At 35.8% G+C, this 23,393-nt stretch overlaps 1 protein-coding gene and 3 long non-coding RNA genes across 4 annotated transcripts; 2 read left to right on the top strand and 2 right to left on the bottom strand.

Moving 5' to 3' along the window:
• Positions 1-2,047: 2,047 nt before the first annotated feature.
• On the top strand, positions 2,048-21,943 carry LOC135768983 (uncharacterized). Its single transcript, XM_065278340.2, has 2 exons — positions 2,048-2,231; positions 19,992-21,943. Exons 1-2 carry the CDS (start codon positions 2,144-2,146, stop codon positions 21,341-21,343), a joined length of 1,440 nt encoding a protein of 479 aa, XP_065134412.1. The 5' UTR covers positions 2,048-2,143; the 3' UTR covers positions 21,344-21,943.
• LOC135768987 (uncharacterized) lies at positions 6,949-8,753 on the top strand. Its single transcript, XR_010542318.2, has 3 exons — positions 6,949-7,472; positions 8,037-8,173; positions 8,492-8,753. It is a non-coding gene; the product is annotated as an uncharacterized lncRNA (long non-coding RNA).
• LOC135768988 (uncharacterized) lies at positions 8,537-10,290 on the bottom strand. The gene is made up of 5 exons (XR_010542319.2): positions 9,810-10,290; positions 9,200-9,293; positions 8,969-9,101; positions 8,788-8,886; positions 8,537-8,677 (listed from the first exon to the last, which is right to left on the bottom strand). It is a non-coding gene; the product is annotated as an uncharacterized lncRNA (long non-coding RNA).
• Positions 11,900-15,639, bottom strand: LOC135758397 (uncharacterized). The gene is made up of 5 exons (XR_010536493.2): positions 15,558-15,639; positions 14,933-15,028; positions 13,757-13,888; positions 13,615-13,674; positions 11,900-13,089 (listed from the first exon to the last, which is right to left on the bottom strand). It is a non-coding gene; the product is annotated as an uncharacterized lncRNA (long non-coding RNA).
• Positions 21,944-23,393: the final 1,450 nt, after the last annotated feature.

The raw sequence follows: 23,393 nt of genomic DNA, 5'->3' as shown, positions 1-23,393 counted from the left end.
CAGGTGCGCATCCCCGTCTTTCAAACAGGTATCATTTTGTAAAGTCACTCCCTTAGAAAAAATTACCATTAATTTATTATTGTGAAAATGTTTTTTTTTTTTTTGCAGATTGATTACGATTTGTATTTCCCTAGTTTTACTACAAAAACCTTGGTTATGGTTATTTTTTTTTTACCACTGAGGGTTGGTGGTCTACGAAATTTTCCTTTAGATTTTTTGGTTCCACTTCGCCCCTTGCTTTCAAGCCTTGCAAGTGGACTAAAATCAACTAGGCAAGATATTATATATGATATTCTTGCAAGTTTATTGAGAAATAGTAATACAAGTCTTATCGGGTTCCAAGTCCTAGACTAAAATAAATGTAAGAGCTGTCCAAACTGATAACAACTTGCATAGCCTATCTTAAAATACATGAATGCCCTTTGTTTTGCCTCAAAATGCACACAAGTAATGTTTTTAGTAAGGCATGTTTGTTAAAACTAGTTATATATTTCCTAATTAAACTAAGGCCTAGTCCTGGTTTAAGCTAATCCCTCTCTGGGAAACCACCAAATTATGTTTCTGTGGGTCCCTGCTCATGTGTGAGTGGAGGCTAATGAAGTGGTTGACAAACTAGCTAAGCGTTAAATCATCAATGCAGATATTCATATATTGACATACAAGTGTCTCTTAGTCAAAAATGGATCACCTGTAATAAATGTCAAGAAGCATGAAATATTGATAGCAAGAGCAGACATCTTAATAGCGTTCAGCTACTTGTTGGAAATGGAAGAAGTGCATTTAAGAACAGAAAAGAAGATATTATCATTTCACGTCTTCAAATCAGACATTCTGGACTAAATAATTCCCTTTTAAAATAGGAAAGCATGCAACTGGTAAATGCAGACATTGTAATCAAATAGAGACAATAGAACATATTTTATGTCAACACAGTAAGAAAATAAAAAAAAACACTTAATCAGGAAATGGAACAAAATGGGCTTAAAAACCTTTTGGAATGTAATTTAGAGCAACAGAAGAAGTATAGAGCCATTATCAAATGAGTTAAAGAAATCGGGTTATACAGGACAATTAGTGTTTTTTTCCTTGCATGGCTGTACTCCACACTCCAGTACAGCAGGGGGCGGTAGTGCACCATAAGTTGGGTTACCAACCGCCATAAAACTCCAGAAGAAGAAGATTCGAATTAAAAGATTCGTAAAGGTTTTGAAGTCTCCCGAATCAGTGTTTAAAGCGATCGTCCATATAACCTGATGTCTTCACGTGTAAATGCTTCTGTGTACATTGAAATAATTAATCCGTCTTCGATTATTTTATTGGTTTGTCAACAGAAGACAGGATTTATTAATACACTAACCGTTAGCATTGAGATGAAGTTGAAAATCTGACCGGACTCACTGTTGTCTCTGGAGCAGGGATTCATTGTCCGGACAGCGTCATAAACATCTCCTGAATCATACAGTTGTGTACTTTTGAGGTAATGTCCAGCACGTTTAATAACAATATTATTCAACGTTTTTACACATGTATTATGAACCAGTGTACTGTGGAGATCGAGGACTAAAAACAGAAGATGTGCGCTATTCAGACAACTTTAAAATTACCTCAGAACTGCATCTGTATTTATCACTTCTTACTTTAGTTCTTATTCACCTTTATATTTAGTAACGGTAGGGGAGTGAAGAATAAAGGCGTCGTTAATTATGTAGGGTATAAATACCTGTGTGGGTCCTGATTCGTTTTCAATGCAGGAAAACCCTGCTGCAATAATCAGGTGATGTCTGCGTCATTTCACTTTGACATGTATAACTAAATTCTATTCAAAACCTTGATCGCTCAATTTAAATAAAATGAAAACGTTCATTTAAATTAATAAAAAAAGGAAAATCGCCCAGGTCTACACCAAACATAGATTCAGATTCTGTAATTAATGCTTGAGAAAACATTCTGAAGTGAAACATTAAAAAGTCTGAAACAGATGGTGAATGTTTTACTGACATTAAATGTTTTAATGCCTCTTTTTCATCTCTGGTTCACACCTATAGAGTGAAAGTGATTGAGACCTTCAGTGAAGCTCCTCCTACAACAATCAAACACACAGAGAAATCACTCCATGTGTGACAACTGAAATCTTCATGACATAATGTTGATGCTGGTTAAAGAGGAGCTTGAGAAGATGACAGATCCACAACCATGCAGAATAAAGGATGAAGATACTGAGGAACAAATAGGTTGGTGTCTATCTTTCAATCTTTATTATTGATGGTTGAAGAATAATCGTAAAAACATTGAGAAACATAAGGGGAAAATAAACTTAAATCCATGAGATGATAACTTTCTGGATCTATAATAGATTCAGTAGAATTAGATTGAAACATCAGGTAAAGAGTTTTATCCAAAGCAACCTTCAGTGGATTGAATGACTGTGATCTCCATGCAATGCTCTACTACAGTTAAACCTCATGTTGTGTTCACGTCATTATGGAGAAATTTTTCTTTTACCCTAAAATAGTATTTAAAGGGACATTTTGTAGAGGCACTAGAGAGCACTATTTGTTTTAATGCAATATTCAATTTCACCGTTAGATGAGAGAAATTCCTACACAGTGGCCCTCATTTATCAAAAGTACGTACACCAAATTTCCAGCGTACACCTGGCGTACACCCAAAACCACGGTGACTTTGAGATTTATCAATATGGACGTTGGCGTACGGCACGCTCAAATCCTACGCCTGCTCAGGAGGTGGTGTACGCACATTTTGAGTTAGTGCAGGAATGCGCAAAAACTTCCTAACACAACAAAACGCACTGACAAACTAAAATATATGATATATTATGACCCACTGTAAAAAAACAAAAACATAGTAATTATAAACTTCATTGTTTATTTTTATGCAACATGGACTTCAATGTTTAATTTGTGAGACTTTACCAAAGCATTTGATTTGTATGCATATGTATTCCTTCAGTTGAGAGCCTGGGTGCTTTACCTGACGTTTCAGGGCAAAGCATGTGAGCGGAGCGGAGCGTACCTTGAGCGGTGCGGTAATATTACCATCAAAGCGCCTCTCTAAAAACTCCGCTCGCTCAGCACCGCTCGTTGAACCCAGAACGCCCTTTGATAATTTGCTAGTTCGAGAATCTGTAAAAACGTCTAGCAATAAGTTATGGAATTCAAGCCTTATACATAAATGTAAAGTAAAAATCAAAGTTTAGATTGGACAGGAAGAAAACATTGAAAGGAAGTGCGGAGAGACTGTAAAAGTTAGCAAATATTCATCCTGGAATCTGAAGCGGCACATTGCAAGAAAGCACAAGGATGTGCTACGAAAACATGGTAATAATGCATCAAAAGGTAAGCTAGTTACATACCATTCGATGATAAATAAATAGCTACACATGAATAGGTAAGGTAAAATGCTTGTGTTGAATGGAGCCATAAATCCGATCATGATGACATGCGGACAAAATCATGGCCACGAAATATCTTTTATGCTACATTATGGACACTTCTTTTTCTTATTTAGTCTAAAGTATGGCCATAAATATAAAATTCGTTCCCAATATTCAACAGTTTGTTCCTTGGAATTAATTATTATAATATTTCGTAATTACTATTACAATTATTATTACTTCAAATTATGAATTAGCCTAGTAAAACATGTGGATGTCGTGGAAACAAATTGTTAATTTGAATTATATTCGGAGCTCCGTATCAAACTGGATCTTAGCTAACAAACAACTGTATGTAAATACAGAAAAACACGCTACAAAAGTTACTAAATCATTTTAAAATATTATTTAAAAAAAACTTAACCGAACTATTAAGCAGACATATAATTTAGATGTAGGCAATAGTAAATAATAATAATAATAATAATAATAATAAATAATTATTCTTCTAAATATCAATTAAGCGTCATTAATAATAAAAATAATAATACAAATATTACAAAACGTCATGCAATTATTAATGTGTCTTTAATCCCGCTCTTTAAACTCCCAAATAAAACAATTTTGTTTCTTTCCACTTCCCTGGTTTGTCTTCTTTGCCGTCTTCCATGTGTCAATGTCGTAAAATGATGGCGTGTGGGAGGTGGAGACTTGAATTTATATGGGCGTGTTATTCTAATGACGATCGTTTTCAGCCGCGGCATTTATGAAGGGCAGATATTGCTTACACCTGAATTTCAGAGGTACGCACAGCTTCATTAATCAGGCGGTGAGAGGAGTGTAAGCATAATCTTACGCCAACATATACGCCCGTTTCTACGCAAGAATGATAAATGAGGGCCAATGTCCCTTTAATGTTATTTCACCAGACTTAAATTACTACATGAACTATAACAATCTATAACAATCGGGAGGATTATTTTTGTCACTTTTTAAAATGTATTTCTCCACCTTGTTACACTTGTGGTGTTCCCACAATTTTCATTTTAGGGTGGTTCAGATTTCAAATGTCAACATTGGCTTTCAAACTTTGTGCACTCCGCCTTTAAGACAATAAACCATGTTTTTTATGGTAAAAGTGTAGTAACCATGTTTTTTGTGTGTATTGATTACTATTAGCTAAACATGGTTTCACTGCAGTAAACATTGTGAGTATCATAGTAAACAAATGAAATAACAAAGACAGCTATTTTGAGACGTGTTTATTTGTCTGTAAACCAAAAAAGAAAACACAGAAAAATCTGTGGACAACATAAACAACATGGTAGAGGGGCTAAGATTAACCCGTACTAGCAATAATGTAATTTATAGAAGAGAGGCCAATTAAACCAATGTCAGCTGACTCCCTAGGGCTTGAGAAAAAACTCCTAGGAAAAAAATCAGCTAGGTGAAAAAAGTCCTAGGAAGACATTGATAGAGAGCCAGACATAGATGATTCATAGATGACATAATATTCAGTCGAGCTCAAAATTATTCATACCCTTTGTAAATATGACCAAAGGCGGCTGTGAAAATAAATCTACATCATTAATACTTTTGATCTTTAATATAAAAAATCTACAAAAATTCAACCTAATCCAAATTTTAAAATGGGGGAAAACCATTATGAGAGAAATATTTTTCTCTAATTCACGCTGCTCACAATTAATCATACCCTTTTATTCAATACTTTTTGCAACCTCCTTTTCCCAAGAGAACAGCTTTGAGGCTTCACCTATAATGCATGATGAGTTTGGAAAACACCTGACAAGAGATCAGAGATCATTCCTTCATGCAGAATCTCTCTAGGGCCTGTATGTATAAAACATCTCATAAATGCTCTTAAGAATAGTCTTAAGCTATGACTTATATGTCAAAAAATTCTTAGTAAGGAGTAGAACCAGTTTGAGAATAGAAGACGTTTATAAAGAAGCTGAAAGCAACTTTCAGTAAAGTGTAAGACTCATTCTTATGTGCTGACTTAAGTGCCGCAAACTGAGGACTACAATAGGTGTGTTCGACTTCATGCGGCGCTGCGCAGACCGATCGGTGGCTGACTTGAAGCAGTGCATTCCGGTTAGTAATTTTGTCCGACTTAAGCTGGCGCTGCAGGCACGTGACTGTGTCATATGGTTTTAAGTACCGCGAGAGCGATTCGAGATCAGTCGCCTGAGTTAGCCGGCGCAGTTCCCGAAGAGGAGCTGCACGGGCTGTAATGACGACACAGCCAGGGGCGTAGGAATAAGTTTAACATTGGGGGGGACACATATCGGAAACCTGACAGATCCGTTAATAGCTTGAACAGAAATATGTCTTAAATAAACTACAGTGCAAAACATTCACCAACATACTTTATTCAGGCATGAAAATGGGTTAGGGGTGAAAATGGTGAGAAGGATACCCCTCTAGGGGTCTTGCAAGAAAATTTTGAAAATTCCATATTTTAATTCATCAATCTGATGCATTTTGAGATGCATTTTTTTGCCATTAATGCCATATTGAAGTCTCCTGAGGTGTAGAATGATCAGAATGATAGCTAATCTCCTAATTTATAACTTTTATGCATACAACATATTGTAGGTAGTTTGTTAATTTACAGCTTTACTTTTAACACAGTCCTTTAAACAAAACACTTGTGAATCTTGCACTAAGGGTTAAAAAGGTTATCCCCTTCATATTAATCTACGTGCGACAAACTAAAAAAAAACATCTTAAATAGATTCTGTAAGCGGTAGTTTCGAGTCAACATCATATACTTTAACAAATAAGATTATTAAAACACACATAAGTTACAGACTGTGAATCATGTACGAAAATGTCCAAGCAAAGTTGGAAATGCTTTTGAGGCATAGTAGATTGAGGCGAAACGGCTAAATAACCCACTTTAAAAAAAGAAAACATGAAATCGTATTATATCATCCCTTTTAATGTACACTTGAGGGGGTCTGTGATTGAATGACAGGTGATCATTCTCATGTGTTGTCGTGATCAGCATTGCTGCTGGTTCGACTTCGTACAGCGGTGCTGAAACCGACAGGCAGATGACATCAAAGGATTTCAATAGCAGTCTCACCTGTATGTTTTCTTGAATCGCTCTCACATGATTTTGATGTCATCTGCCTCTGTGGCGCCACATGAACTTTAACAAAACCGTATCAGTCAAAAAACGGGACGCGATCGATTATGTACGGGACAAATCAATTACCCCCAAAATACTGCCCTAGACATACAATGCCTGGCTCGGCTGGCTGTTTGATTCTTTTATCCCACGAACTAAAAGGCATCCCCCCCGTTCCTACGCCCTTGGACACAGCTGTTTCAAGATTGGTCGGATTCACCACATGACAACAATCACGTGTGTTTCGTGAGTATTTTCACGCCCTCAGTTCCACAAATGCTCACAAATCTGTATTTTTATAACATTTAAAGCTCTTTTCATGTCGCTATGTTATATTGTGTCATCTTCATCAAAATAAAATGGATAAAAAACATAGACCCCACTACATTGGTATTTAAAGAGCACCAATTATGCTAATAAATTGGCACGTTAGCACGTTTTTGCAATATCCCATAGTACATACATGTTATTAAAACTTGAACTAATGCATTGTGAGTCTTATAAATTGCTTACATACCTCACCGATTTCTGCATGTCTGGAAAACGCTCGGTTTAGTTCCTGTCTCCGCCTCCCAAAATGTCTAGTGTAATCGGATTGGTCAGATGACTACTCAACTGTTATTGGTCAGCTGGGTTCGGCTTGTGTTTGAAAGGTTACGCCCCTGACTACGCGTGGGTTGACACAGATTCTGACTGAGAGTCACAGCCTCAGAGGCATCGTAAACAAGCGTTATATTTCTCTATAAACGATGGTGTCTGTACTGCCTTACCACTTCGAGCTCGATCCAGAGAGTTCAGAAGGCTGTTACGATATAAACGATCTCCGTCAATGAATGCGATTGGATTTAACTTTTTTAGGTGTCCTTAGCTCTGCCAGAATGCTAAACGAAGACGAAAATGTGTTGCAAAGACATCCAAAAGGTAATTATAACGTACTACATAACTATATGGAAACACCAAATGTAGCACATAGAAAGTATTTGTTGAAATGATTATAAAACGATTTCACTTGGTAATTTCTACATTATTTTACTCTAGTAAAATTTATTATAAGACTGCTTACATACTGTATTACTGTGCAAACTATATGGAAACACCAAATGTAGCACATAGAAAGTATTTGTTGAAATGATTATAAAACGATTTCACTTGGTAATTTCTACATTATTTTACTCTAGTAAAATTTATTATAAGACTGCTTACATACTGTATTACTGTGCAAACTATATGGAAACACCAAATGTAGCACATATAAAGTATTTGTTGAAATGATTATAAAACGATTTCACTTGGTAATTTCTACATTATTTTACTATAGTAAACTTCATTATAAAATACTGCTTACATACTATTTTACTGTGCAAACTATATGGAAACACCAAATGTAGCACAAAAAAAGTATTAATTGAAATGAATGTTAGTTCTACATTATTTTACTATGGTAAACTTTATTATGAAAGACTGTGCTATGTTTTTACTTACTAGGTTTTAAGGAGAATGCAACAGGTTCCAGGGCCTCTTACCTGCGTGATTCATCATCCAGGTTTTGCACAAATTGTCTAAATCCCTACACACAGAACATTTATTGTACCGACTATAAGCCTTTGAGGCGCAGGACTAGAGTAAGTTTTATTACATTTTTAAACCAATAACACTAAAGTATCATTATAGTAACAAAGTACCCAAAAGAACAAAAGATGTAACTTTAAAGAAAATATAAAAGTCAGTCAAAAGTTTATTTATTACAAATATATATTTAAATGTTAAACAATATACAAATAAACATACTTTAGTAACCATATTGTGCCCTTCTTTCAAAAATTGTTCAATTCACTTCTTACAGCTATCTATTCAGATAAATGGCATATCAAAGCTTTGTCAGCTGATGCTATCTAAGATGACACTTTAGGGTTATCATCCTGTCGTGTGTTGTTCTCCAGATACGCTTGGAGCTTCCTGATCGGAATGTTGGCTTCCGACGACCCCTGCACTGAAGATGGCATGCAATCACGTCCTCCTTTGAAGGTCTCTCAAACTGTGATGCCAGGTCCATTGGAATCGGGGTTTCCTTCAGCTTATCTTCAAATACCTCAGCAAACACAAGCCTGATCACATCATCCACATAACTGTAGAAATATTGCGGTCAATAAATCTTTTGTTTTGATCATTTATTTCCCTGCTTCATGCATTAAGTTTTTAATTATGAATGTATTTGAAATAAAACATTACTGCTTACGGTATGTCATTTGTGTTTTGGGAACATAGCCTTGTACTTTCCCTCTCCTGCTTTTGTTACGGCTTGGTGACATTGTAATGGATGGCTGCAAGGTACAACCTGTAAAAATATAAGCAAGCATAAATTTATTGTAAAAGTAAATACTACTTTATTTAACACAGTTACTAAAATACTTAAATACCTGCATAGCATTCCAATAAATGAGAAAATCAATTTTTTTTGCTGCAAATCTGAAATCTCAGGCTACGGACGGCAAAGGCATCCACTGATGATGGTGATGGAAACATTGTGAAACGATGCTACTGCCTGGGTTCCTATTATTATGCAGAGAAAAAAAACTTTGTCATCATCAGTTATACATTTAAGACTGGTAGTGGTTTCATTAGCTAAATACATCATTTGTGTTACACACCTTTGCTCCTCATATGCCAGTCTGACTCCTTGTACTGTGTGTTATGATGTTGCATGTTTGCATACAGTGTAGAAGGATGTGTCCAGCTGCGAATCTAAGATATAGACAAATAAAACAAACATGTATTCAGTCAAAAATACATATTATAACAATAGAGTACAACGACTATAACTCGTTAGACTATTCATTAAAACGTAAATGTATTACATATTACATGGCCCAACATTAGCAACACACATTACGTGTTTACTTCGTTTCAAAATCTAAGAAAGCTTCAAGTAAAAACAACAGTAAAATACATATAACTTTAAACAAATCATCTGTACTTAGAGTTTCTTGAGTTTGATCATGAGAACAAATTTTAACGGTAACAGTTTAGCTGGTAACTTAGCAAGTTTGTAAACATGTCTTAACCAACATCGATAAAAAAACGATAGTCTGCATAATTCAACATACACGTGTGTAAATATGGTACGTTGTTTATGAAATACAGTATTACAACACAAAACAGTTCGCTGGCAAGCTTAGCTCTACACGCACATTATGTTAATCTCCGGTTACCGGTTACGTAATGTACAGTAAAAGGCAAATAATAAACGTGAATACTTACAGCCTGTGATCCAGAAGTGCACAGTAATCCAACTTTCAGAAGGAGACGTCCAGCTTCGGTTCATGAGAAGCAGTTATTGTGAAAACTCCGTGAACAACTTCTGACTGGATTTTTCCGGAACCGTATTAAACATGATGTCCTCTGTGTAAGTCCATAAAGTGCTATTTTGCCCTCGCATCTAAAGAGACAGCGTCTACTCGAGAGATTTAATCGCTTAAACTATGAAACAAGAGTTTCCAAACAGAGTGAAAGCAGGGACTCCCAACCTCCGCCATTTTAGCTCTCTTCTGACTCGGCGCTCCCCACCCTCGTCTTTGAGGGCGTACCCAAGCAAAGCAGAGAGGGCTGAACTATGATAATGTTGGTCTTATCTACGTCACTAATCCCAGGAAGTAAACTGTTGCCTACAATCCGAGTGTTTTTTGTAGTCCTCGAACGTTAGAGACGATAACTCGCGTCATCGTTTTCTTTGAGGTATGTACTTTTTGAATATCGTTAGCATGTACTAATACACACTTACACACAAAATGATGTTTAAAAACGTGTATCCCATAATAGGTGCTCTTTAAATCATATCTGCTTATGTTGAACTTTATTCTTGTAAAAACAGATGCTGTAAGCCTCTTCAGTTCCACTCATGCTCATACACGGACATTCAAAACAGTATAATTCACTTTTTATGTAGTTTACATCTTACAAATCATGTTTAATGCGATTAAGCAAGCAAACGGCACGTGATCAGCCATGCTTGACGTAAATGCAGCAAACTACGGGAACCACAGCGCGTCCGACTTCACGTCTCCGTTTTCAGCTCCTCCCCGCCTGCACGCGGCTAATCTCGCCGATCGGTTACATCCAGTCACAGCCGATGTCGAACACACCTAATGATTTCAACCTAAAATGGCCGCCCTTAAAAGAATAGTCTACTCATTTTCAATATTAAAATATGTTATTACCTTAACTAAGAACTGTTGAATCATCCCTCTATCATCTGTGTGTGTGCACGTAAGCGCTGGAGCGCGCTGCGACGCTACGATAGCATTTAGCTTAGCCCCATTCATTCAATGCTGCCATTTAGAGATAAAGTTAGAAGTGACCAAACACATCAACGTTTTTCCTATTTAAGACGAGTAGTTATACGAGCAAGTTTGGTGGTACAAAATAAAACGTAGCGCTTTTCTAAGCGGATTTAAAAGAGGAACTATATTTTATGGCGTAATAGCACTTTGGGAGTACTTCGACTCGCCTGAAAAGTCCGCTCCCCTTCTCACTCTCATAATGGGAGAGGGAGGGTGTTACTGCGCCGAGTCGAAGTACTCCCAAAAGTGCTATTACGCCATAAAATATAGTTACTCTTTTAAATCCGCTTAGAAAAGCGCTATGTTTTATTTTGTACCACCAAACTTGCTCGTATAACTACTCGTCTTAAATAGGAAAAACGTTGATGTGTTTTGTCACTTCTAACTTTATCTCTAAATGGTACCATTGAATGAATGGGGCTAAGCTAAATGCTATCGTAGCGTCGCAGCGCGCTCCAGCGCTTACGTGCACGCACACAGATGATAGAGGGATGATTCAACAGTTCTTAGTTAAGGTAATAACATATTTTAATATTGAAAATGAGTAGACTATTCCTTTAACCTCTGAATTAGCCAGTTGAAAGCCAGCAATGTTATACAGTCATAGCAGCATTTGACACCATACATTCATGAATCATGAAGACATTCAAATTATATCAGTATTTAAATATTTTAATTTAAATTTGCTTCAAGAAATGTTATTACAAATAAGTACATGCATTTATTTTACACGATTTTGCAACATTTTAATTAAGTTTAAACATGTTTATGAAATAGACAAACGTAATACTATTTAAAAAATTAAGATGATGAATCACATTCTTTTAACTTCACTCACAAGCTGTTTATAAAGAAAAGACTAAAGTTTGCAAACACTTAGATAAAAACTACTTTGATGATCAAGCCTGAACCAGATGATCAAGTTAAGTTGGATTCCTCCACTTAAACACAATTGTAATTTTTGCCATTTTTGTCACTTTCACCTTTGGCTTGCTCACTGCTACACTCTTAAAAAAAATGGTTCTATATCGGACCAGAAATGGTTCTATCACCCGCTTCATATATGGAACCCCCAAATGGTTCAACATAGAACCACTTTAATGGGTTCATTAAAACGAACCCCAAATGGTTCTTTGAATCAAAGTTAGATGGTTCTATTTAGAACCATTAAAGGTTCTTTATTATTATGAGTAATTTATTATTGATAAGAAATTATAACCGATCCAGAAAATTATAAAAGTTTACTATTTATTAATTGTATTATACAGAAATATAAATCTATAAAAATTACTTAAAATCACATCTCTTTATTCTGTATTAGACAGCAAAACTTTAGTTTACATTTAAAATGTCTCATTTCATTCAACCATTTAGTTATTTAATTATTTCCATTAAGCATTTTCACTTTTTAATAAACATACATACGTTTATATATTATATATAAATAAATAAATAAATAAATAAATATATATAAAAAAATATATTAGTATTATATCTCACAATCTAAAATGACAGACACCCAGTTAACATTACAATTAGATCAAGTAAAAAGTTGTACAAGTAAGGGATAATGTATTGGCAGCATGTCATCACAGAAAAAAGCCCCAACAGTTTCTTCAGGACAAATGTCACGAACACATTTAATCATTTATAAATTTAATGTCAGATATGTAATTAATAGACATTGATATTTAATTTTTGTGTAATATAAAACTGTACCTGTCAAAATTATTTGCAGCATTGGAGTTTTTAGTTTTGAGCAGTAGTAGAATGTCACGACTGGCCAATCAGAATCTAGCATTTTAGAGAACCGTGTAATAAGAAATGGTTAATGTAACACATAAGATCAACACAAAGTTGCACAAACAGTCAATATATGATCAACATGAGTTATCACCTTAGCATGACAAATAACTTCACAGACTTCTTATAGAAAGGGATTCCGTTCTTGGGAGTTTGTAAACAACAGTCTTCAAAAACACCCACACTGATGTGCACTGCTTAGTAAAATTAATGTCCAAAACATAAAAAAAAGTTCAAAACATGTCAACATCACCAAGGAGGGTGTATTGCTGGAGTGACTGTCTGTCAAAAACAACGAAGGCTTGATGGCAGAGATCGCCATCTTCCAATCCAAGGACAAATGGGAATGGTTTTGTCACATCAGCCTCTCAGAAGAATGCAACCATGTTGGTCCCAACCTGTTGAAAACAGACAAAACACTTGTTAGAATGCAGGCAAAGACTCTAAATGCATGATGCAGCATTATTATACAAAACCAAACAATTCATATTTCATACACACAAATGTAGTATCTAGTTTAATTGTAATGAAATGTATAAATTTCTGTTTTATTTCAATAACCTTACAATTTACTCTTTGTTCATGCCAATAACTCAGATTCACAGTAATTTCAGATTCTGCCACATCACTTTACCTGGCAGTAAGCCCAATTTTTTTGATTTTGCAACAACCTGCATACTTGCCCTTATTACTTAATATAGCCAACACTTTATTAGCATATATTATGTAATGAATACAAGGCTGGACATTAACGTTTGTCCCTAAAGTTAATGTTTTGGATGTGCGAGTGAAAGACAATTTTTCTTGTCCGAGTTTTAACTCTATTCGTACTTGTAAACATGTCTTCTTGCTAGTTCACAAACAAAATATTAAATGTTTTAGGTTGCTTGCAAAACAAAGTGTGCAATACTTCCATTACTTACATAGACTTAAGATTTTCTTCCCACTTTTGTAGACAGGAGTTGGAATATCATCATGGGGTTCTGTAGAGATAAATGTTTAGGTTAAATTAGTAACTTTATTGTCATAATACACAGCAAACAACTATTGTATTCCCAAGTGTACCTGGAGGTGATTTGTTGATGCTCCTGGTTCTTGGCTGGGAAGTTGCAGGATTCTGTCTGGAAAATGCAATGCCCAAGTTTCAAATAGCTTTTCGGCATGGTCAGGAAATACCACAGAGAAGTCTGGTGAACTCTGAAAATGACAAATCATGCATTCATTTTCAATAAAACTTTAATGTAAATTTATGCGATAATGAATGCTATGGGCTAGCTTGTCAGTGAACTACGGCGTGTAGTTAACGGTGCTTCACCTGTTTTCAGATTATGGCAATTTACTACTAATCACAGAACCGGCTTTACCGATTAGATAGGCTTGACAATTTTATACAATTAAAGAGATAGTTGGGCCAAAAATGATATTAAACCCATGAATTACTCACCTCCAAGCCGTCCAAGATGCATATGTCCATCATTTTTCAGTTTAACACATTTTCAGTTAGTTTAGAAAATGTTTTAGATCTTTCAGTTAATCAAATGTAAAGTTATGGGGTCCACTCTTTCAAGTCCAAAAATATTTGCATCCTTCCTTCACAAAATAAATCCATATGGCTCCACGATAATAAACAAAGGCCTTCTGAGGGTAATCCGTGCAGTGTTGTTGTAGAAATATAACAAAAATAACTAGCTTCCGCTAATAGCGCCATCTTGGTCGCGTCCGCATTTAAGATGAGAGCTGTCCTGAATACAGAGGAGTCTTGGATGGCAGTATTACCGGAAGCTAGTTATTTTTGTTTATAAAGTTTAAATATAGATATTTCTACAACAAAACGGCGCGGATTACCCTCAGAAGACCTTTGTTTATCATCGTGAAGCCGTTTGGATTTCTTTTGTGAAGGATGGATGCACATTTTTTGGACGTGAAGGAGTGGACCCCGTAACGTTACATTTGATTAACTGAAAGATCTAAGACATTTTCTAAAATAACTCAAAATGTGTTCGTCAAAAAAATGATGGACATATGCATTTTGAATGGCTTGGGGGTGAGTAAATCATGAGTTTAATATAATTTTTGGGTGAACTATTCCTTTAATCGTGCAACCTTACATACCACTTTTGAAAATGACATACTCACAGCAAAATAAGCAGGAATTCTTAATAAATAAATGCTTTGATATGCCTCATTGTAATATCAACATATCACTTTAAATTATAAAAAACAAGTGCATTTTCATGTTACCTGTAAATAACTTTGTAAAAGCTGGTATCAGAACCTCAAAGTTACATTGTTTTAGCTTCTCCAGGAAAAAAATATCCATCTTTTATCCATCAGGGTCTGTGGAAAAGAGCCAAAACTGTGATTTAAGTGGGCATCATCAAAAACATTTGAAAAAGATAAAAATGTCTGTAACTTACACAGACCAAATGAGAGTTCACAACATGTGACCCTGTCTGTGAACTCAAGGCTAAAGTTTCATGATCTAAACATGATATTAAAAGCATCAGTTTGATTTCAACTTTTTCAACAAACGATTATTTATTTAAAACGTACACGTTTCTTCCTCATATTAACGTTATCTGTTTTAAACTGAATTTCTAAACCATTAGAATACGTTACATTCTAACGTTTCTAAAATTATTAAAACAAGCCATGTTTTAGACATATTTCATAAAACGTTTGATCAAACGAAATATTTAAATCATTTAAAAGCAAGCATAAACATCGTTTAAATTTACTGGGCATTACAGACCAGCCAACGGAAGCTAATAAAACTAGTTTAATAACAGTTATGTCATGTGAACCATCATTTAGCATACTTTTGCATTCAGAAATAGTTTAAATGATTAAAAACAATGATACAAACCTTTTCCTTTAAATAAATCAAAGATAAGTCGATGAAAAACCGTTCATGAATCGTGAGGTGAATAGTAAACTCCCGCTTCAGGTATCGTTGCAGTGAGTGAGAGCAGAAGTTCAGCTGACGCGTCTGTGTGGGGGAAGGGAGGAGTTCTCTCTGGGGAAGCAGAACACTACTGGCTGCGTTTACACTTGGCATTAACATGCGACCTGTATCCGGATGTTGTCCACATACACATTGAAAAGACAAGTGTAAACGCGTCTGTGATCGGAATGTTATCCGATCTGTGTGTCCTGATGCAGAGGTAGTCGAGGACGCTTTGTGATCGGATCTCATTGTAATGTAAACGCAATCCAGCCATCGTATCTGCATTTACAGGTCAACGTCACACAAAACCCCGCCCACTATCATCTCCTCTCACTGACAGCTGTCAAAAATAAAGGACGTTAGGTCATGGAGCGCAGGTGAGAGACGCATAAATTCATATTTGTGGAGCAATGCTAGCTACGCTTAAAAGTATCTTGAAATAAATCGATATACAAAAGCATTTTAACACTGCTAACTGTATTTAAGTTATTCAGGCATATGTTATATGTTACAACTATTCATAGTGAGATTTAATATTTAATGGCAGAATTCAGGATCGTCGTTATAATGTTTGAGTTTCCATGGCGACAAATCAACTTTGTTGTGCTTCTTTCTGGTCAATCGGCTGTTTCTGTCTCATTTAACACATTTTAAGTTACATTAAAACACGTACAAACCATAATAACATTAACCAAATACATTTAGTCAGTGTTGGTTTTATGCAAGGTTACTTATATGTGTTTGTAAATTACATTAATTCTTACGCACTATGAATAGGAAATTGTTAGCTCTTTTAATTAAATCATATTATTACCAGGAAACATAACTAAAAACAGTTTATGGTTAAAATAGAAATATACATATAAGTTCAGGCAGAGCCAAAAGCCCGTTATTAAGGCAGAATAAAACAGTGGAGTCGGTCATGTTTCACACGGATTTTGTTGTTGATTTAAAGCATGCGGGTGAAAGTCAAGTTCAGGTAAAGTTAAACAGAACATTCATCCGCGGTGCGGACGCTATAAGGCTTTTAAAGATAAGGCTTTTAAAGCTAAAAAATATAACACTTAAAATGTGAACATCATGGTTGTTGGGGTTGCTAGTTATTCTCTGTTGTTGGCTTCTCAGTTGCACTGTACAATACGGGATTGCGGTTAGCGCGAAAACCCTAAATCATGTGGCTAAAGACAGCTGTACCCATTTTGATTGACAGCTATTCATCCAGCGCGCCTCCCCGCACGGTATCCGATCACACATCCGGATACAGAAGCCACTTTGATGTTGACAAATGTAAACGCGCCGTGTCCTGATAAACGGATGATCGGATCTGCGTGAACGGATCACCGAGATCGCATGTTAATGCAAAATGTAAACGCAGCCACTGACACCCGGTGGTCACGCCGGAAACATTCCGACTTTGTGTAATTAAACTTTAAAATTGCCGTTCACTTTACAAACCGACTGCAAATTTGAACATTATACATATATATTCTCGCCTGAACTTATGTTTAAAATACATTTTGTGGACTAGAGAAAGTAATATTGAAAAACAGCTATGTATCTATTAAGCTGGCTCTGCTTCAAAATTACCCAACATATAACTACCCAACACTGATAAAACAACCAAACAAAATAACCCAACTGGCTCACGTTTTTTAGAGTGTAATATCGTTTCAAAAATGTAGAAAGTTTACTTACCTCAGGGTACCAACAAGCAGAAATGCCGGTCCGGAGTCCGAACTCCAGTTTGAAAAAAAAACCTGTCACGTCTTGAGGCTCATCTTCGCTTATGGTGCAACGCATATATACGCCACCAGAGGGCACTTTTGCGATTATTTGTTTTTAATGCCCCTTCAGGTTAAATTAAACATTGACAATATAGAATGTACAAAATAAAGAAAACACCTGGTTATTCACCAAAAACGCAAACTGCACTGTAAGTTTCATGCTAATTTACAAACTTGCATAAAAAAGCTCACAGGAAATAAATCATACAATAAATATGAATAGCCTATTTGTTGACTCTCTCTTTATTTGACCACAGCCTATTGACACAAAATGGTTTGTGAATGAATTGTGTAAGTTTGTAAATGAGTTCTGTAGGTCTGTAATTATTGTGTAATCTTTAGTTTACACTTCAGTCACAAACGTGAATTATAGAACCATTTTAATAAAATGGGTTCTTTGCCCTCCAAGGGCTCTATATGGAACCCTTTTTTTGGTAAAAGGTTCTATTGGCCAAGTAAAGCACCCGATGGTTCTATATAGAACCTCAAGGAACCTTTTTTTTTTAGAGTGTAACATTGCTAACATTATGTTTTGGGTCAGGCTTGTATACTCTATTAATATCACTTTACAGTTATAGTGTCACTGCAATCTTGTAGATACATTTTTATTGTAGATTTTATTTACATTTTATGGTATTTTATTTACCTATCATAATCTGTCAAATGTAAAAGCGGCTCTACTTAAAAACTTACTTCAATTGGTAACACCTAATTTTTTTATTTTTTATTTAATTATTTCACTTAAACTCAGAAATTTAAGTTGAAAAAACATTACATTTTAAGGCATTATCAATAATTTGATCCAACTTAAATGTATATAAATTTGAATAATATACACTGTAAAAAGTTTAAGTATATACCATTGCTGTCTTGATAATCCCATAAAAATTATTGGTACTGTGCAAGCACTTGAATAAGTTTTACTAATATACATTTTATACTGTATATTATATTGTGTAATATAATACATTGTATAGAAAACCCTATACTCTTTATATTTCATGTTATATTCATTCCTATCTGTCTATATACTACTAACATGTATTTATTGTACATTTTCTGCTCTGCAACAATGAAACAATATTTTTTTCAAAAGTGCTGTAGAAATACAATTGAATCAAAGTAATTCTAACACATTATTTGTTGTAAAGTGCATGATCTTCACCTCTCTGCTGCCCTCTTGTTACTCTTAACTAGGTTAAGAGACCTCTCCAGCTCTCTTAAATAATTTAGGAGCTGAGACCTAGTCTTAACACTTCGGAGGCTTTATAAATCAAACTTATTCTTAAGTCTAAGAATAAGAGTAAAATGATGTCATTCTTAGAACTTTGACACAATTAAGACTAAAATTTTACTCTGAGAGGCTTAATACATACGGGCCCTGATCCTTCAGATTCCAGCTCCATGTTGGTGCTTCTTCTCTTCAGTTCATCCCACTCATTTTCCTTAGGGTTCAGGTCAGGGGACTGAGATTGTCATGGCAAAAGCTTCATTTTGTGCTCAGTGACTCATTTTTGTGTTAGTTTTGATGTTTGTTTTGGATCATTGCCCTGAAAGAAGGTCAAACCATGGCCCATTATATGATTTCTAACAGGGACAGTCAGGTTTTGATTTTTTTAATCTATTGGTATTTCATAGAATCCACGATGCCATGTATCTGATCAAGATGTCTAGGACGTCCAGCAGAAGAATAGGCCCACAACATTAAAGATACAGCAGTATATTTCATTGGACACATGGGGTACATTTTACTCCTGTGTGCACCAAACTAATGTTGAGTGTTTCCTGCTAAAAAAGCTATTTTTTGGTTTCATCTGACCATAAAACCCATCCTGTTTGAAGTTCAAGTAGGGTTAGTTACTTTTCAAATGTAGTACACAAGTATATGATGTTGACTGCAAACTACAGCTTACAGATAGTTTGTCACACGTAGATTAATATGAAGGGAATAACATTTTTTTAACCCTTATTGCAGGAGTCACAAGTGTTTTGTTTTAGACATATAGTAAAGGTGATGGTTCAATTAAAGGAATGTTAAAAGAAAAGCTGTGAATTAACAAGCTATTACTAAACCTACTGTATGTTGTAGGTATGAAAGATATAAATTAGGAGATTAGCTATCATTTTGACAAATGGCTTAAAACAGTACACTGTATATTCACATAAAACCATATACCTGCTGTAGCCCACCTTTCTCCTGAATTTTATAGTAACAGTCAGCAACCTTAAATGTATATATGCCTCAGGAGACTTTAATATGGCATTAATGGCAAAAAAGTGCTAGTAAAAAGGTTGGCAAAAACTGAATCTCAAAATTCATCAGATTGATGCTTTAAAATATGTAATTTTCTACATTTTCGAATGAGGGAGCAACCAACGTACCCCCGTAGGGTGGTACTTTTCACCTTTTTTACCCATGCCCGGATATTGGAAACACAACATTTGTTATAGGGTTTTAAACACAGCACAAGAGTTAAACTGCAAGAATGACATAATGTACTTCACATTAAAAATAACATGCAAACATGCAAGTTTATTAATATGAACTATTTACTGTGTTCATTTTTAGATAATATGGAAATGAAAAAGGAGAGTCAAGCTGAAGTTGATGAGAAATATCAGATTGTAAAAATAAACCATAATGTTTCACAGAAAGAAACTCTGAAGACAGAAGAAATAAAGTGTGAAAATAGTTTCAGAGAAGATGAACGCCCTGCAGATCACAAGAGGACTCACAGTGAGGAGAAACCTTTCACATGTCAACAGTGTGGAAAGAGTTTCACTTTTCAATCGGGCCTTAGCCGGCACAAGAAAGCTCATAGTGGGGAAAAGCCACACGCGTGCCAGCATTGTGACAAGAGTTTCCCAGATAGAAGTCAACTTAACAGACATTTGAGAATTCACACTGGAGAGAAACCTTACACTTGTCATCTGTGTGAAAAGAGTTTCATAGATAAACGTGGACTTGAGGCTCACATGAGAACTCACACTGGAGAGAAACCTTACATATGCTCTCAGTGTGAAAAGAGTTTTTCAAGCAAACAAAGTCTTAAGGCACACATGAAAGTTCACACTGAAGGAAAACCGTTCACTTGTCATCACTGTGGAAAGAGTTTCAGAAGACAAGCTCACCTTGAAGAACACATGAGGACTCACAGTGAGAAGAAACCTTTCACATGTCACCAGTGTGGAATGAGTTTTAACTGTAAATCGAGCCTTAGCTGGCACATGAAAGCTCACAGTGGGGAAAATCCATGCGCGTGCCAGCATTGTAACAAGAGTTTCCCAGATAGAAGTCAACTTAAGATACACGAGAATTCTCACACTGGAGAGAAACCATTCACATGTCATCTGTGTGAAAAGAGTTTCAGAACAAATCCTAACCTTAAAGCACACATGAGGATTCACACTGGAGAGAAACCACATCTGTGCCATCAGTGTGGAAAGAGTTTTATAACTGCAGGTGAACTTAAGCAACACATGAGGTCTCACACTGAAGAGAAACCTTTCACATGTCAACAGTGTGGAAAGAGTTTTAAAACAAAAGAGAGCCTTAACATACATATGAGGATTCACACTGGAGAGAAACCATTTACGTGCCATCAGTGTGGAAAGAGTTTCAGAAAAAAAGATCACCTTAAAGAACACATGAGGACTCACACGGGAGAGAAACCATTCAAGTGCCATCAGTGTGGAAAGAGTTTCACCTTTCAAACAAGCCTTAACCGGCACATGAAAGCTCACAGGGGGGAAAAGCCACACGCGTGCCATCACTGTGACAAGAGTTTTGCAACTGCAAGTTTCTTGAACAGACATTTGAAAATTCACACTGGAGAGAAACCGTTCACATGCCATGAGTGTAAAAAGAGCTTCAAAACAAAAGCTACCCTTACCACACACATGAGAGTCCACACTCAATAGAAACCATTCATGTGTCAACAGTGTGTATATGGCAACAACGTTTAGAAATCAGCTGAGATCTTATTAATAAAACTGTCTGGAGGATCCTTACTAGAAGTCTGCATGCACACAAAAGCCCTAGATGTCTGGACTTGTGTTATTGTGGACTTCATCAGTCTGGGCCCAAGTACTGCTCCAATTCCAAGTTCGCGTGAAGCCAAGTTTGCTTAACAACCTTGGATGTGTTCTTGATTCACTCATTGATTTGATCAAGGATACATCAGGAGGTGACTTGTGTGGACTAATATCAGCCAAGTTTTCCAGAACTTCAAATCTGTGGTCAGTTAGTAAAGATAGGACCTAATATTAAAATTTCCTCTGACAATTTTGGATATGTGAGTTCAAGTTGATCAGCGGGTTGTCAGTGCCATGTACACTGCCAAGGGCAGATTCATCTCTGCAAGTCCTTCTGAAATCTGCCGCTGTCTCAGTGCAGCTGCTCTGCCCTTCAGTGTCTGATGGTCAAACATGAAATATTCCCTTTGGATATATATCTATATTTTTCTGTCTCTTTATTATTCATATGAAGTCTGTTATTTGTTATTATCGTTTTAACTGATGTTAAAGTTAAGTTTCATAACTTAAATCACATATATTTTCTATAGAATCTTAACACTGAATCACTGCCTTTGTACTTTAACCTTTTTTACTTGTGTTTACTTCATGTTGTACAAACATTTTGTACTTTTATAATAAACACGTGAGGTCGGGTTGTGGTGAGATTTTGGCATTTTATTGTGGTCTTGTGTGTTGCGGCAAATAGTATGCCATACAGAACCGTTTGCTGCTGAACCTGCATTAACGACGACAGTGGGGCTTCTGGCCTTAGTCAAACAGCTTGGCGTGTATATGGTCGGGTTTTGGTGAGATTGTGGCGTTAGAGATTGAGGTTAGGTCATGTCAAGGGTTTATGCATCGAGTTACGAGAAAGGATCATCTTAAAGGGCTGAGGAGTAGTGTGGCAGAGGGTGCCATCACTCAATTGACCATCCCACAGAGTCTCATGAGTGCCTCAAGTATGCATTAAGGGATACCAACATCAAGACCTATACAACAGATCTATGACCAGCACCTGTATATACAGATGGTTCTAAAGATCCTGCCTCTACAAGAACTGTTTCGGCAGTGAATATCCCTACATTTCAATGCAATATCAGCAAAAGAATAACTAATAATGCTACCCAGTATCATGTAGATGCGTACAAATAGCACGATTCATAGGGTGGTAACGGTATGACGGTATACCATGATATTAACATGCACGATTATCATCATTCTAAAGAGAAATAACTTATTTTGTTCAAATGAGTGATGCAGCTTTATTTTGTCTTTTTTTATTCAAAAGGTTTTTTTCTAAAAAAAGTTTGATATAATAAACCAAATGTTCAACCCAAAACCATATCTGTTTTCATTCATTTAAGGGTCATTATAGCGGATGATTATAATAATAAAAATTTATATCATACCGTGAAACTACAAACACTGTGATAGTTTCTGGGACGATTATCATACCGCAAAAATTTCATACCGTTACAACCCTAAGCACGAATTGTGAAAATCATGCAATACATGCGCCATTTAAGTCAATGGGAAGGACTGGCGTATCGTATGGACGCCAAATTGGAATTTGATGTATGTATTGTGAGATTTTCACACTTTGTGCTATTTATACGCAAAAGGTTAGCAGTTATCTGTTCTGATTCATTTGCAGCACTTTCAAGCCTTGTAAGTGGACTAAAATCAGATGTTGACATATAAGTGGCTCTTAGTAAAAAAGAGGTCATTTGTAATAAATGGCAAGAAGCATGGCCCTGCTTAAAAAACTAATTGACACCATGACAGAAATTCTATTGGTTTTATTGGGAATTTTATTGGTTCTAATGGAATATGGCCAAAAACACACTACAGTGTATTGGTTTTAATGGTAAAAGCTAATGGTTCCTATTGGTATTTTAATGGAAACCATTAGAATTTTCTGTAATGGTTGTATCAGGTTTTTTTTCAGCAGGGG

The sequence above is a fragment of the Paramisgurnus dabryanus genome, chromosome 3, assembly GCF_030506205.2.
Source record: "Paramisgurnus dabryanus chromosome 3, PD_genome_1.1, whole genome shotgun sequence".
Classification (NCBI taxonomy): Eukaryota; Metazoa; Chordata; class Actinopteri; order Cypriniformes; family Cobitidae; genus Paramisgurnus; species Paramisgurnus dabryanus.
The sequence above is the reverse complement of the archived record's forward strand: the minus strand, read 5'-3'. Positions and strand labels throughout refer to the sequence as shown.